Source organism: Juglans regia, chromosome 5 (genome assembly GCF_001411555.2).
Source record: "Juglans regia cultivar Chandler chromosome 5, Walnut 2.0, whole genome shotgun sequence".
Lineage (NCBI taxonomy): Eukaryota > Viridiplantae > Streptophyta > Magnoliopsida > Fagales > Juglandaceae > Juglans > Juglans regia.
This window is the reverse complement of record NC_049905.1, coordinates 4,364,555-4,376,823: the sequence shown is the minus strand read 5'-3', so window position 1 is coordinate 4,376,823 and position 12,269 is coordinate 4,364,555. Positions and strand designations below refer to the sequence as shown.

The 12,269-nt window shown below is 33.4% G+C and overlaps 1 protein-coding gene across 4 annotated transcripts; it reads right to left on the bottom strand.

Annotated features, from left to right (window-relative positions):
- Window positions 1–321: 321 nt before the first annotated feature.
- LOC109015998 (sucrose-phosphatase 2-like) lies at window positions 322–6,372 on the bottom strand. 4 transcript variants are annotated; one of them, XM_018998463.2, is made up of 11 exons: window positions 6,214–6,372; window positions 5,154–5,375; window positions 4,992–5,067; window positions 4,247–4,327; window positions 3,854–4,153; window positions 3,591–3,692; window positions 3,185–3,379; window positions 2,782–3,072; window positions 1,957–2,143; window positions 793–839; window positions 322–657 (listed from the first exon to the last, which is right to left on the bottom strand). In XM_018998463.2, exons 3-11 carry the CDS (start codon window positions 5,049–5,051, stop codon window positions 571–573), a joined length of 1,350 nt encoding a protein of 449 aa, XP_018854008.1. In that variant the 5' UTR covers window positions 5,052–5,067; window positions 5,154–5,375; window positions 6,214–6,372; the 3' UTR covers window positions 322–570. The 4 variants fall into 4 exon arrangements, with proteins under 4 accessions (XP_018854008.1, XP_018854010.1, XP_018854011.1 ...); XM_018998465.2 differs by having other exon boundaries at window positions 322–654; XM_018998466.2 differs by having other exon boundaries at window positions 1,957–2,089.
- Between the last annotated feature and the right edge of the window lie 5,897 nt (window positions 6,373–12,269).

Here is a 12,269-nt window from a genome sequence, read left to right as displayed (position 1 = left end):
AAATAGCAGCATGAATAATGTCAGTAGGTGAAAAATCCGTTGAATGCTAAAAACCTTTGTAAGTTACTAACGCTTTTAGATTTCCTGCGTGAGTCGTCCATGAAATCCTCCTATTTTCTCACACTAGAGGTTGATATAGATACGTCTAATGCAGTTCCATCTAGCATGTAATTAATGGACTTTGGTACATATCCATTCATTAATACCTCATCAATCCAATCCAATCCGATCCGATCCAATCCAATCCAATCCAATCCAATCCAATCCAATCTGCTTAACTTCGTGATATGCATATACTTGAACCCATTTTAACAGAAGAAAGAATCAAATTTGATGAGATTGCATATTGTTTATTGAGTTTAATTTAAGAGTTGCTATAATTGGTAGTTGGTGCCTTACATTCAATCATGTGTCTGCAAAGAAATACTGAGAAATTGGTGGCAGATCAGGATGATTTTACTCCCTCCATCCAGCATAGTTTTAACTTTTAACAGTGCAATAAACATAACTATTACATAAAAGTTACCAGGAAAGATTTATTGCAGGATCAATGGTGACTTGATTGGCAACCTAGAAACACCAGGCTGTCTGGTCTCTTGCTCTAGAACCTTCCAGCCATGTCTGGTGCATGTGCACCCAGGTGAATCCATCTGGCTGCTGAAACTCGCAAGAAATTATGGGTAATGGTTACCATACCTTTGCTCTTTCTGATGTATAATCATGAAGTAGTAAATCACAGAAAGCAAGCAATATCTTTCAAGGATTGAGAAATGACTGTCTTATGGAAAATACCTTTAAACTCATTAAAACTGTCGTCACACAGCACTGCCGCTCATCCCCTGAAAGAATAACCAACATTTTAGCAATGGATATGAATGCAAGAGAAAAACATTTTATTAACTCTCTGACTACAAAAGAACTTCATGCAGAAATTTTCTGCTTCTTTAAATTTGCTCAGAAAATATAGAGTCAAAATAAAAAGTATATTTAGGCAAATTTGAATGTAAGACAACATCAGCAATTATTTTTTTCCTAGCTTGCATGTTTCCATGCGGAACTTTCGATAACCATCCAGCCATTTACAGACGTATTGGATCTTGTGGTTGTCCAATAAACTAAATATAATGAGACACGCAGACTACTTACAATGCTGCAGTAACTAAGGAATGCAGTGTCAGAGGCCTACTATGAGCTTTGCTGCCATGGAGGGTTGCTCAGGTGAAGAAACCCAACCAGAAGCCCATGGGCCCGTACTCTCCCTTCAGGGAAATATTTAGAAGAAAGAAACCAGCCTATCACTCCTTTGGAATCACTAGAGCATTGTTTTTTACAAGTATAACCACTAGAACACTTGGTCATTGTTGAGCACGACTTCTTTGAATAGCTAAATAAAATTCTGGTACTGGGATTTTGAAGTATAATGGACTGCTTATAACAAAATTCCTGCCAAGGAAAAGAAAAGGCTGCTGATAATCGAGGTCTTTGGTGCTACTTAGCTATTCATGTCTTACACTAGTTAGTAAATTCATTTGGAGTTATTCTAGTCCTTAGGCAACACACAATTTGGATTACTGCCTGGGATAAAAAGTACTTCATATTTGGGGAAATTTTCTAGGAAAAATAAATTTGCCTCAGCCAAATTTCTTTATCTGCTTTCAAATTCTTCTTTTTAGAGCACTAACAATTGCAGAAGACATGGCTAACTTTGCGAGATTATACAACAATTTTGAGCTTAAATAGTCTAGGACAGCATGGTCAATACCGGTTAAGAATAGGATCAGTAATCTGCATTGAGTACGAGACTGTCAGAATCAAGACATGCTTTATATAGAATGGGCTGAAACAGGACCGAACTAGGCTAAGCGTAGCCCTGTTCATATCTAAAAGAGACAAAATAGAATACAAGCTAAGATTTCAAATGTAGATATCAATTATATTAAATCAAACAAATCTCACCAGATAACTCCCACTTATAAAACTTCACCAACCATGTGTCTGAACCAATTTGTGCGGAAGATACTCGATCCACCCATAACCGGAATAGGTGTTCCGTCTTGTCCCCATACAGCTTTGCCATAGAATCTAGACACTGATGAAAAGGCTGCTCAACTCCTGAGGGATGGACAAATATACCAAATGGACACTGGAGGAGAGAGACTTAGAAATTGTAATGTTGCTATTTTAGCAAATTCTACAAATTGTAATGACAGCAAAGGGATGCATGGTCAGAACCAACTATACACAAATAAAGCTTCTAAAAAGATCAAGTTAGCGACACTTAGATGACTTGGCAAGTTTAAGTCACACCATATAGTTTGTGAAAATATGAAAGCATATTGAAATTTGAAGCAATATGCTAGTCAAGAACACGGCATGAACCGCGGAAATAGAGAATTAGAATTGGGTAGATATTAACACTGCTAGTGAAAAATAGAACCCTCAACTCAATACAGCAAACCATATTTTAGCTATTTGAGGTCAATTACACACAAATCCAAGTTTGCCACGTTTTTCTTTCTAAGATCATATTTGTTGTTGACCAAAGAACACCATATCATGTCTCGCTGCCAAAATATAATCTTTTTCCTTTTTATCCTAAGTAATAATCCCAGACGCTATTAAGTCTTCAACCCAGAAATGAGTCTCCAGTTTTGCAGTCAACAATTTGCAAGAGATAGTGGATTTCAAAATGGCTCTTGCCAAATCCTGGATCTACTGCAATGCTTAGAAAAAAAATGAAGGTTCCAAAAGACAAGTAAAATTACCGCCTGTTACACTTACAAAGCCTGACTTCAGATTTTTCACAAACTGCTCGGACTTGTCAACTTCTGCACGTCGCCATCGCTCATAAAGCAGATAAAACTTCACCACTTCATGACCAGGACTGAAGATGTCCACATTGCATTTTTTAAAGTCTCTGATATCTCTCGGAGACACGTTTGGACCTAAACAGAAATTACCAATGGCTTGTATGATCCCAGCCGCACATCTCTCAGTGGCATGAATTATACTGGGATTGTTCTTTGCATTTTGTGTATACCACTGCAACATTTCATCGTGTGCGTTGCTAACCTGCATATTCAAGAATAAGTGGTACTTGACAACACAACTATTCAATTTATATAATTAGGATGGCATGATACAAGTACATGATGAACTAAACAGTGCTAATGAGACTACAAACCATCACACCATGGACTTTGGGAATGGTGAACATTTCAGTATCATTTCCGGAGTCACCACAAACAAGTGTATGTAAAGGTACTTTTCCATCAACTTTAAAATTTTGAAGCAGATATGCAAGAGCCTCCCCTTTGCCAGCACCTTTTGGTAATATGTCCAATGCAATCCCAGAGCTATAAATTATTTTTACATCAAGCTGTCCATGAAGAAATCAAGATTAGGCGAATGTGTGTATAAGAGAAAGGGATAATAAGCTTTTAGTCATGGGAAAAGCCAGATTAAAAAAAAAAAAAGCCCCAAGCATGAATACAAAAGATAATCTTAAAAGATCACAGAGCAAGCAAGTACCATCAAAAGACATTGACAATATCCTAGTAATAAGGTTAGGTAACCATTATTTTTCTTACACCACGTTTCTCCAAATGCTCGGATAGAAAACTCATTATTTCCAAAGCCTTGACCTTCTCCACAAAAAAGCTAACCTTGTGAGGACGTTGTTGAGTTTCTGACTGCAATAAACCGACAAAATTCTGAGAATGAAAATTCATTACAAACAACTCCATCATCTTACATGTTTCCACATAATACTCATATAACACAATGCAGCCCATAAGGCCAAAGTGATATCAGCTACCAGACTCTATTGGCCAAAAAAAAAAAAAAACCCTACCTGAGGAGTAAGTTCAGGAAACTTAGCTGTTTCCTCTACAACTATGTCTCTGTTCCACTTCCAGTTAAGATGATTTGTCCAGCCAGTATCTGGTACCATTGATTCACCATATGTAATCTCAGTTCCCACGGACATTATGGCTATATCAGGGGTTAATAAAGGTTTCTCATTCCTCAGCTTCTGGTAACTTGTAGGTGACCTTCCCGTTGAAAACACAAGCAAAGAATCATGACGATAATAGGCTTCCCATAGTGCATTAAATCTAAGAAGGGAGAGGTTCTCTGGATCATCGTGATCAACCTACAATCACATACCGCTAATCTGATAGAATCACTAGACGGATTGCATGAAGTCATCAATTAAGACATCATAACAATTTAAACAGAAAGCTACCATTGTAGAGTCAAGATCAGAAACTATCATGAGACGTGCAGAACCATTGATCCGATCCAGAAGTCCTGCATCTGCTAAACTCTGCAAAATAGACATTGGGAGAATTGTCTGATAAGCAACTTCTCCAATCATAGCAGAAAAATAGGCGGTCAATAGGGTTACTCAATGTTAACTGGGGCCTATGTCCATCTTTAGTTGTTGTGCCTAATTTCCACGGTAGCAATCTTTTACTTAAAAAAAAAAAAAAAACAGAAAAATATGTTTTATAGAAATCCCAGAATAATGTGCTTCATAGAGCACCTCATATTTTCACATGGAACCTTAATAATGATAATGAAAATGGTGATGACTATATTGTTTAGTCTTATGGCGATGAAGTAAATGGTAATGATTGAAATATCGATGATGTTATGACAAAATAGATATGATCATCATTATTTATGATGATGTTGAGTCTTGATTATGAGCTAAAAAATGTAATATCCTGCCCACTGCTCAAGACAAAAAAAAAAAACAATCTATTTATTGGACCCATCAGATCTTTTAGATGGCATAGGAATGGTAATATTGTTAAACCGGTTATTATCAGTTCAAGAGTGATCATGGATGGGGCTGTAGTGCTCTTCAAAAGACATATCCACGCTTCAAAAACCAGACAGTCACACTTATTACCACTCATTTACAGGTAGACATTAACAATGTGACATATATGACAGAATCAGCAGAATCTCACTGATTGCCTTACCTTCATCGTCTTCGTCCCTCTTATCTTTCTGTAATGAGTAGCGACCTTTGCCAGTAACATATGACACTACTTTGGCCTAAACATGTGACATGTTACGTAAGTTTAGCACCAACATGAAACAATTACAACAACAAAAATTACGACAAGAGATTCATATCATACCCTTGCTCAAGCCTGCACCAATTGTATTCAAATCCTCGAACTGTCACATTTATCACAGGGTGGGGTTGTCACAACAAGGTTTGTAGAGTAATGTTATCCTTCATACAGAACCTGCTCAATCCGTATCTCCAGATAGCTTTCTTATTTAATTGAGATGAAAGGGAAAAACAAACAAACCAGCAGCTGATGCTATCCCTTCAGATTCACACAACCCTACACCCACTCCAACACCAAGACAAAGCTCGATCAATATTATAAAATCTCAGTAGAAACTTTCAAGCCACATCCTGATAATAAATATTATGCTAAACAGAACAGAAGAACGAATATTCTCCTAGTGGACATACGCACTCAGGTAACAATGTCGAATCAAAATCCTAGAATCAGCCTAATTTATAATAAATCTTCAAAATATGTGAAATGCTACATGGAGAATGATTAAAAAAAAACATGCCTGAAGACAAAACGAGAAGCACATCTCTGAACTTTTGACTCGTACACAAGAATTTCACAAATATATAGTCTTTAATCTATGTATTTGAAGTTTTGATAAATACAATCAATAACAAAAAATAAAAGGTCCATCACGGATATGGTGAATAGGCATTTCATCCAAATTCATGTGCCCAGAGAGTGTAAAGAGTATACGAAGGTAACACAACAACCAACACCAGTAGCCTCAGTCCACAAATCATGCTTCTCGTACATTATCAGCTTCCAATAAACTAAGCAACAGGTTTTTTTTCTTGCCTTTGCTTTTCTTTGAGTTAGAAGGTTTAGAACAATACTGTTCAGATTAGCTTGAATTACTAGGATACTCTTTAAGCACGCAATAAATTAAGAAAAAATTAAGAATGTTGTCGCTGATATGTAAAATCTTGACAATCGGATTAACTAAGAATTCTACTTAATCTTAATCCAAAATATTCTTCGGTACCTTGTGCCATTATTTTCAAAAACAAGAAGAAAAAAAAATACTAACTTTATGCGATTCAAGAAAAGGATTTCCAGACAGATGAACCTCCACGTCGAAAGGAGGAGAGGGGAAATAAATAGTTACCCAAAGTGCGAATCCCACAGACAAGAAATCGTGTGTGCGCTTGTAATGAGATTGATCTATCTCTATGAAATGGAATCGTTCATCCAACCGTAACCACTCGAAGTGGAAGGATTAGGAGAGTGACTGTCGTCTGCATCTCGTTATTCATCTGATATTTTAAGTTGATTTTAAGAAAAATTTTATTCATCGCACATAATTTTTTTTATTAAATATGTGATATATAAATGATGAGTAAAAAATTTTAAATTTAAATATTAAAAATTAAAAAATTAAAAAAATTAAAAATAAAAAAAATTAATTATGATATATAATATTAATATGTAAAAATGATAAGTAACAAAACCCTAATTTAAAACACAAATTCCAGGAGACGTGTATAGTGCAAAATGGACTTCTTCTTCTTTTACCAAACGTTTTTTTTAAATATTTTTTAAAAATAAAATAAAAACACCAATTCACTAATAGCTCATTTCTTAACTATTAATTAAGTAAAGAAAAATAATCAAAATGGGAACACTATTAATCATTTTCGTTATTTAAATTTAAATACAATATTTATAAAATTATAATGTGTCACGATTAAAAGTAATAAAATCAAGAATAAATGCTAGTATTATTTATAGAGAAGTGCTCGGTGACAAAGAGATTTATAAAAGTAAATTCACAAACTGACATGATTTTATATAATATATTAAATTTACTTATAATAAAAATAACTTTATATTAAGACACGTCAATTTATTGATTTATTTTTATAAAATCTCTTTGTGGTAAAAACATTTATCTTCTTTCCATAATTCACCACGTTTATTGCCAGCATTTTAAAACACCTTATTTCAACATTAGTTTATGGACATTCACGTTTTAATTTAAAAATAATCTTAAAAATAAAAAATAAAAAATCCATGCTTCTAATAAACTTCTTGAGTTCGATGAACTTCACAGTTGGATATTTCTATTCTTCTCTTGTTAGCGTCTTTTGATGTTCATTTGCCACATGAATCCAATGTTTGTATGAATTACCAACAAATAAAAAAACCAAGAAAACTCTAAAATCCAATTAAAAATTAAAACTACCAAATGTTTTTTTTTGAAGAAAAAATGAAAATAATGATCTATCTAGATTCAATTGATCTTTTAAGAGTGATTTTTAAAGTTCTTCAATCGTTAGCCCGCTTCCATCAAGATAATGAATGTATGCCCTTGAACAAATTGTAATTCCAATAATTAAATTTATAATAGAACTATTTTATAAGTCATTTTATAATTAATTAATGTAATAGTGTCACTACATAAAATTTGTTAAAAATTTTATTTTACAACTAATAATTATGATTGTATAACTTCATAAAATTTGCTAAAATTATTTATTTGAATTTAAAACTTTTATAAACTTCTCCATTTAAAAGAAGAGTTGAAAAAAATTGATGTGCATCAATACTCTTGAAATATTAACAAACACTATAAGGCTAATTTACAAGTTTAATGCATTTTGCTTAGAAAAAAAAAGTGCTTCAATTGTAATTTCCACTTATAAATGTTCTAGCAATATAATAGTTATGCTTGTGTACTCTAATCCTTATATATGTCATGGTTGCTTTCGATGGTTTTCTACCTGTTCAATATTCATGCAAAATGAAATTCAGGGATCTCTTGAACCAAATAACACTAACATATCCCGGATCCATATTAGAAATAGGGGACTTTAATTCCTTGTTAAATCAATCTGAAAAACATGGAGGCAAGCCTTTTGCCTCTTCTTCATCAATTAGTGGTCTAAAAAAAAATTCATGGAAGATAATGGGTTTGCATACCTTGGTTACTGTGGTCCTAAATTCACTTAGATATGGTCATGGCTTTATGAAAGAAAGATTGGATAGAGTCATAGCAAGCCCTCAGTGGAAAATGCTTAATCCTAATGCAAAAAAAATCACCTATCAGTCCATACCTTAGACCACTCTCTAATACTCTTGTACACAGAGGACAGAAACCAAAACTTCAAAACCTTTATATTTGAGGAATTCTGGGCAAGAGATCCCTCATGTGCCACAGTGATAAAAAATAAAATAAAAATAAAAAATAAAGCATGGGATACCCATCTGAAAGGATCCCTCTCCTTCATTCTCAACCAAAAACTCAAAGAGGTAAAAAAAGTTCTCAAAATCTAGAATGTTAACCACTTTGGACACATACAAACTTGCATAAAAAACCTATCCAATAGATTAACTTATATTCAATCACAAGTCTCTAATGATAACAACTCACACCATGAGAACTTTATTAGAGAATGCTTCAATGAACAGTTGAAAATAGAAGAGACTTTGTGGAGGCAAAAATCAAGAATTCAATGGCTAACCACCACAGATTTAAACACTAGATTTTATCACATGACTTCTACAATCAGAAGAATGAGGAATGTGATTCATTGCTTGAAAAATTATTCAAATCAATGGGACTCCAACCCATTGAACATCCAAACAATATTTTTGGATCATTTCAAAAGAATCTTCCAAACATCATCTCCTTAGATCCCAGAAGACCTTGATATTCTCTTTCCAGAGAAGATAATTGTCGCTGATAATCAATTTCTGTGCAAATTGCCTTCAGAAGAAGAAATTCTCTCCACAATCAAACAGATTCCATCTTCTAAATCACCTGGTCCAGATGGATTCACAAGATTCTTCTAGAAACAGTACTGGGATATTGTGAAAGAGGACCTCAACAAAGTCATTAAAAGCTTCGTCACTTCAGGGCACATGCTAAAGGAGATGAACCATACAAACATTGTTCTCATTCCAAAAACTAACTGTCCAAGCACAGTCCACCAATTTAGACCCATTAGTCTTTCAAATGTCTACTGCAAGATAATTCTCAAAATCCTATCTAACAGACTCAAAACAGTCATGCAGAAAATCATCTCTCCTTTTCAAAATGCTTTCCTTCCAGGAAAGGTAATACAAGAAAATATCATTCTTGCTCAGGAAGTGTTTCATGTTCTGAAAAATAAAAAATGTAGAAAATAACTTATGGATGTCAAGATTGACATGGGAAATGTCTTTGACTTTATGGAATTGAAGTTTTTGCTAACCATCTTTAACTGCCTTGGTTTTCATCAAACTTGGATAAACTGGATCAATGAATGTATCACAATAACTTGTTACTCATATGTTATTAATGGAAAACCATATGAGTTTGAACACCCAAATAGAGGAATCATGCAAGGAGACTCCCTCTCCCCATTTCTTTTCATACTAGGAAGTGAAGTCCTTTCTCGAATAATAACCAAACAAGAACAAAATGGAAACATTCGAGGGATCCAAATCAGAAGGAATGGATCTTATATTTCTCATCTGCTCTTTGCAGATGATCTAATCCTCTTTGGCACAATCACAGCTCAAAATGCTTAGGCCTTTCAACAAAGTCTTGAAACTTACAAATCCTGGTCTGGTAAAAAAAAAAAAAAAAGCACAGCAAAATCCTCCATCCAGTTTAGTAAGAACATCAAACAGAACATGATAAAAGAAGTTAAAGAAATCCTTAACTTCAAGCTCTCTCCTTCAAAAATTAAATATCTTTGTCTATTACTCAATTCTGGAACCTCTATGAAACAACACTACAAAGAAATCCTAGAGAAAATCCTTAGTAAACTAGCTGGATGGAAATCAAAACTTATTCTAGAAGTTGGTAGAACAACTCTCATTAAATCAGTCGCCAATACAATTTCCTCTTACACCATGTCCACTACCTGGCTTTTAAAGAAAACCATCACTCAAATAGATAGAGCCCTAATGCGTTTTTTGTGGGGGTTTAAAGCAAACAAAATTCATAATTTTACCCCTAAATCTTGGAAGTCAATTTGTAAACCTAAGTCTTTAGGAGGGCTAGGAATAAGACTTGCTGCTAATTTCAATAAAGCATTATTGAGCAAACTTGTCTAGCATCTACTCAGTAATGAAAAAAGCACATGGAAAGAAATGATTAGCCAAAAATACGTGAGAAATACATCCTGGAACATTACCTCTTCAAAACCAACAAACTCAAGATTCTGGAAATGCATCATTAAACAAAAAGACCTCATTCTTTCGAATATATGCTTTCAGATTAATAATGGAACAAAGACTAGAGTTTGGTCTGATCCTTGGGTAACAAACCTTAACAGATTCACTCTTAAACCAAAAACATCAAACACATGGCAAGACCCTCATTTGAAAGTTTTTGAACTCATCCTAGAGGAACGAAGAAGATAGAACACAATTTTGTTAAAGACTCTTTTCACTTAGGAATCAGTGACAGAAATTCAAAAAATCCATCAAACAAAACATCAATATCACAACCATCAAGACACTCCAAGATGGACACAACATTCCTCTGGCCATTTTTCTTTCAAGTCAGCTTATGTTGCTATTGTCATCCAATACAATGAACAAAATATAGTTCACTCTACTAACATAGAGAAAAAAAACTCTGGTCTCTAAAGCTTCAAGATTGACTTAAGCTATTTCTATGGAAAGTTCTAAATGATTTTTTGCCTACTAGGGTGAGTTTGGTTACCAAACTCATCTCAACTCATCATTACAATTTTTTCAAATTCCAATACAAAATATAATAAACAATTCAACTTTTTCAAATCTCAAAATAATAATAATATTAAAAAATAATATTCTAACAATATTTTATCATCTCAACTCAACTCAACTCAACTCAACTCACTTCAACATCTAAACACAACCTAAGACTCTTCTTAGTAATTATATTACACTTTCTGAAGGCCAAGAAATCTGTCCAATTTGTTAGTTGGAGGAAGAAACTACTAAACACTTGATTCTAAATTGTTCATTCACAAGAATCCTATGGAGACAATCACTTTGGCCACTGGATATATCATCCTTCGGACCTCTTGGTATTAAGAACTAGATTGAAACTATCCTAAACCCCACCACCAAGCTCAATCTCTCATACAAAGAAGCTCACAAATTCCAGATTTTTGTTGTTTTGGCAATTGATAACATTTGGTTCATTAGAAACTAGAAAATTCACAATAATAGCAGCCTAGTAGTAGAACATTTTGTAAAAAAAAACCTTAGACATGTATCAGGAACATTGCAAAGCATGGGAGTGGAAAGCTACAGAATACAACTCCAGAAGGAATCCACCAGAATCAGAGGACACTTTTTTCAATCACATTTGATGTTGCAATAAGAAAGGAAGGAAGCACATCAGCAGCAGTTTACAGATCAAAAAGGGGGAGAAATTCAGTTTGTAGTCACCAGATTCATATGGAGTACTGACCCTAATCAAGGTGATATAATGGCAGCTTAGAGCACTCTCATTGGATTAGCCAAAGTTAAATGACAGTTTTGATGAATGTAAGAGAAATTTGACTTTTGACTATTTCATTTACATAAATCTCCACATTGAAATAGCTATTTTTTCATTATATAATAATAAAATAATATAAGATGAATTTAATTTTGATTATTCGCATCAAATCTCCACATTAGATTATACATTTATTCATTATATGATAATGAATAACTAATAATTTCAAAAATATTTAATTTTTTAAATTATTAATTTATTTAATTTTATCATATTTTACTATTTTACTTATTATATATTAATTAATAATCATGTTCTTATTAAATTAATATATCACTAAGTCAAATTAATATATTAATTGTGATAAAATATGTGATAGAAAGAAAGAGAGAGAGAAATAATTAATAAAATATGTATTTGATGTATGTACAGTAACCTTCAAATTTGGAAAAACTTTTGAAAGTCACTGTAGCCAAATTCCAAATATTTGGAATTTGACTAATCCAATGTGAGCATATTTTACTCTTTAATAGCTAAATATTCATTGAATTTAGATTTTAGCTAATCCAATGAGAATGCTCTAATAAGAGTACAAGAAGCATGCACAAGACAGATAAAAAAAAATTATAGAAGGAGACTCCTCAAATGCTATTAACAGTATAAACCAACCCCATAAAGCAAACAACTGGGAATCAGAACGAGTAGTAAGAGATACCGGATTTTTGCTAAAAGATCTT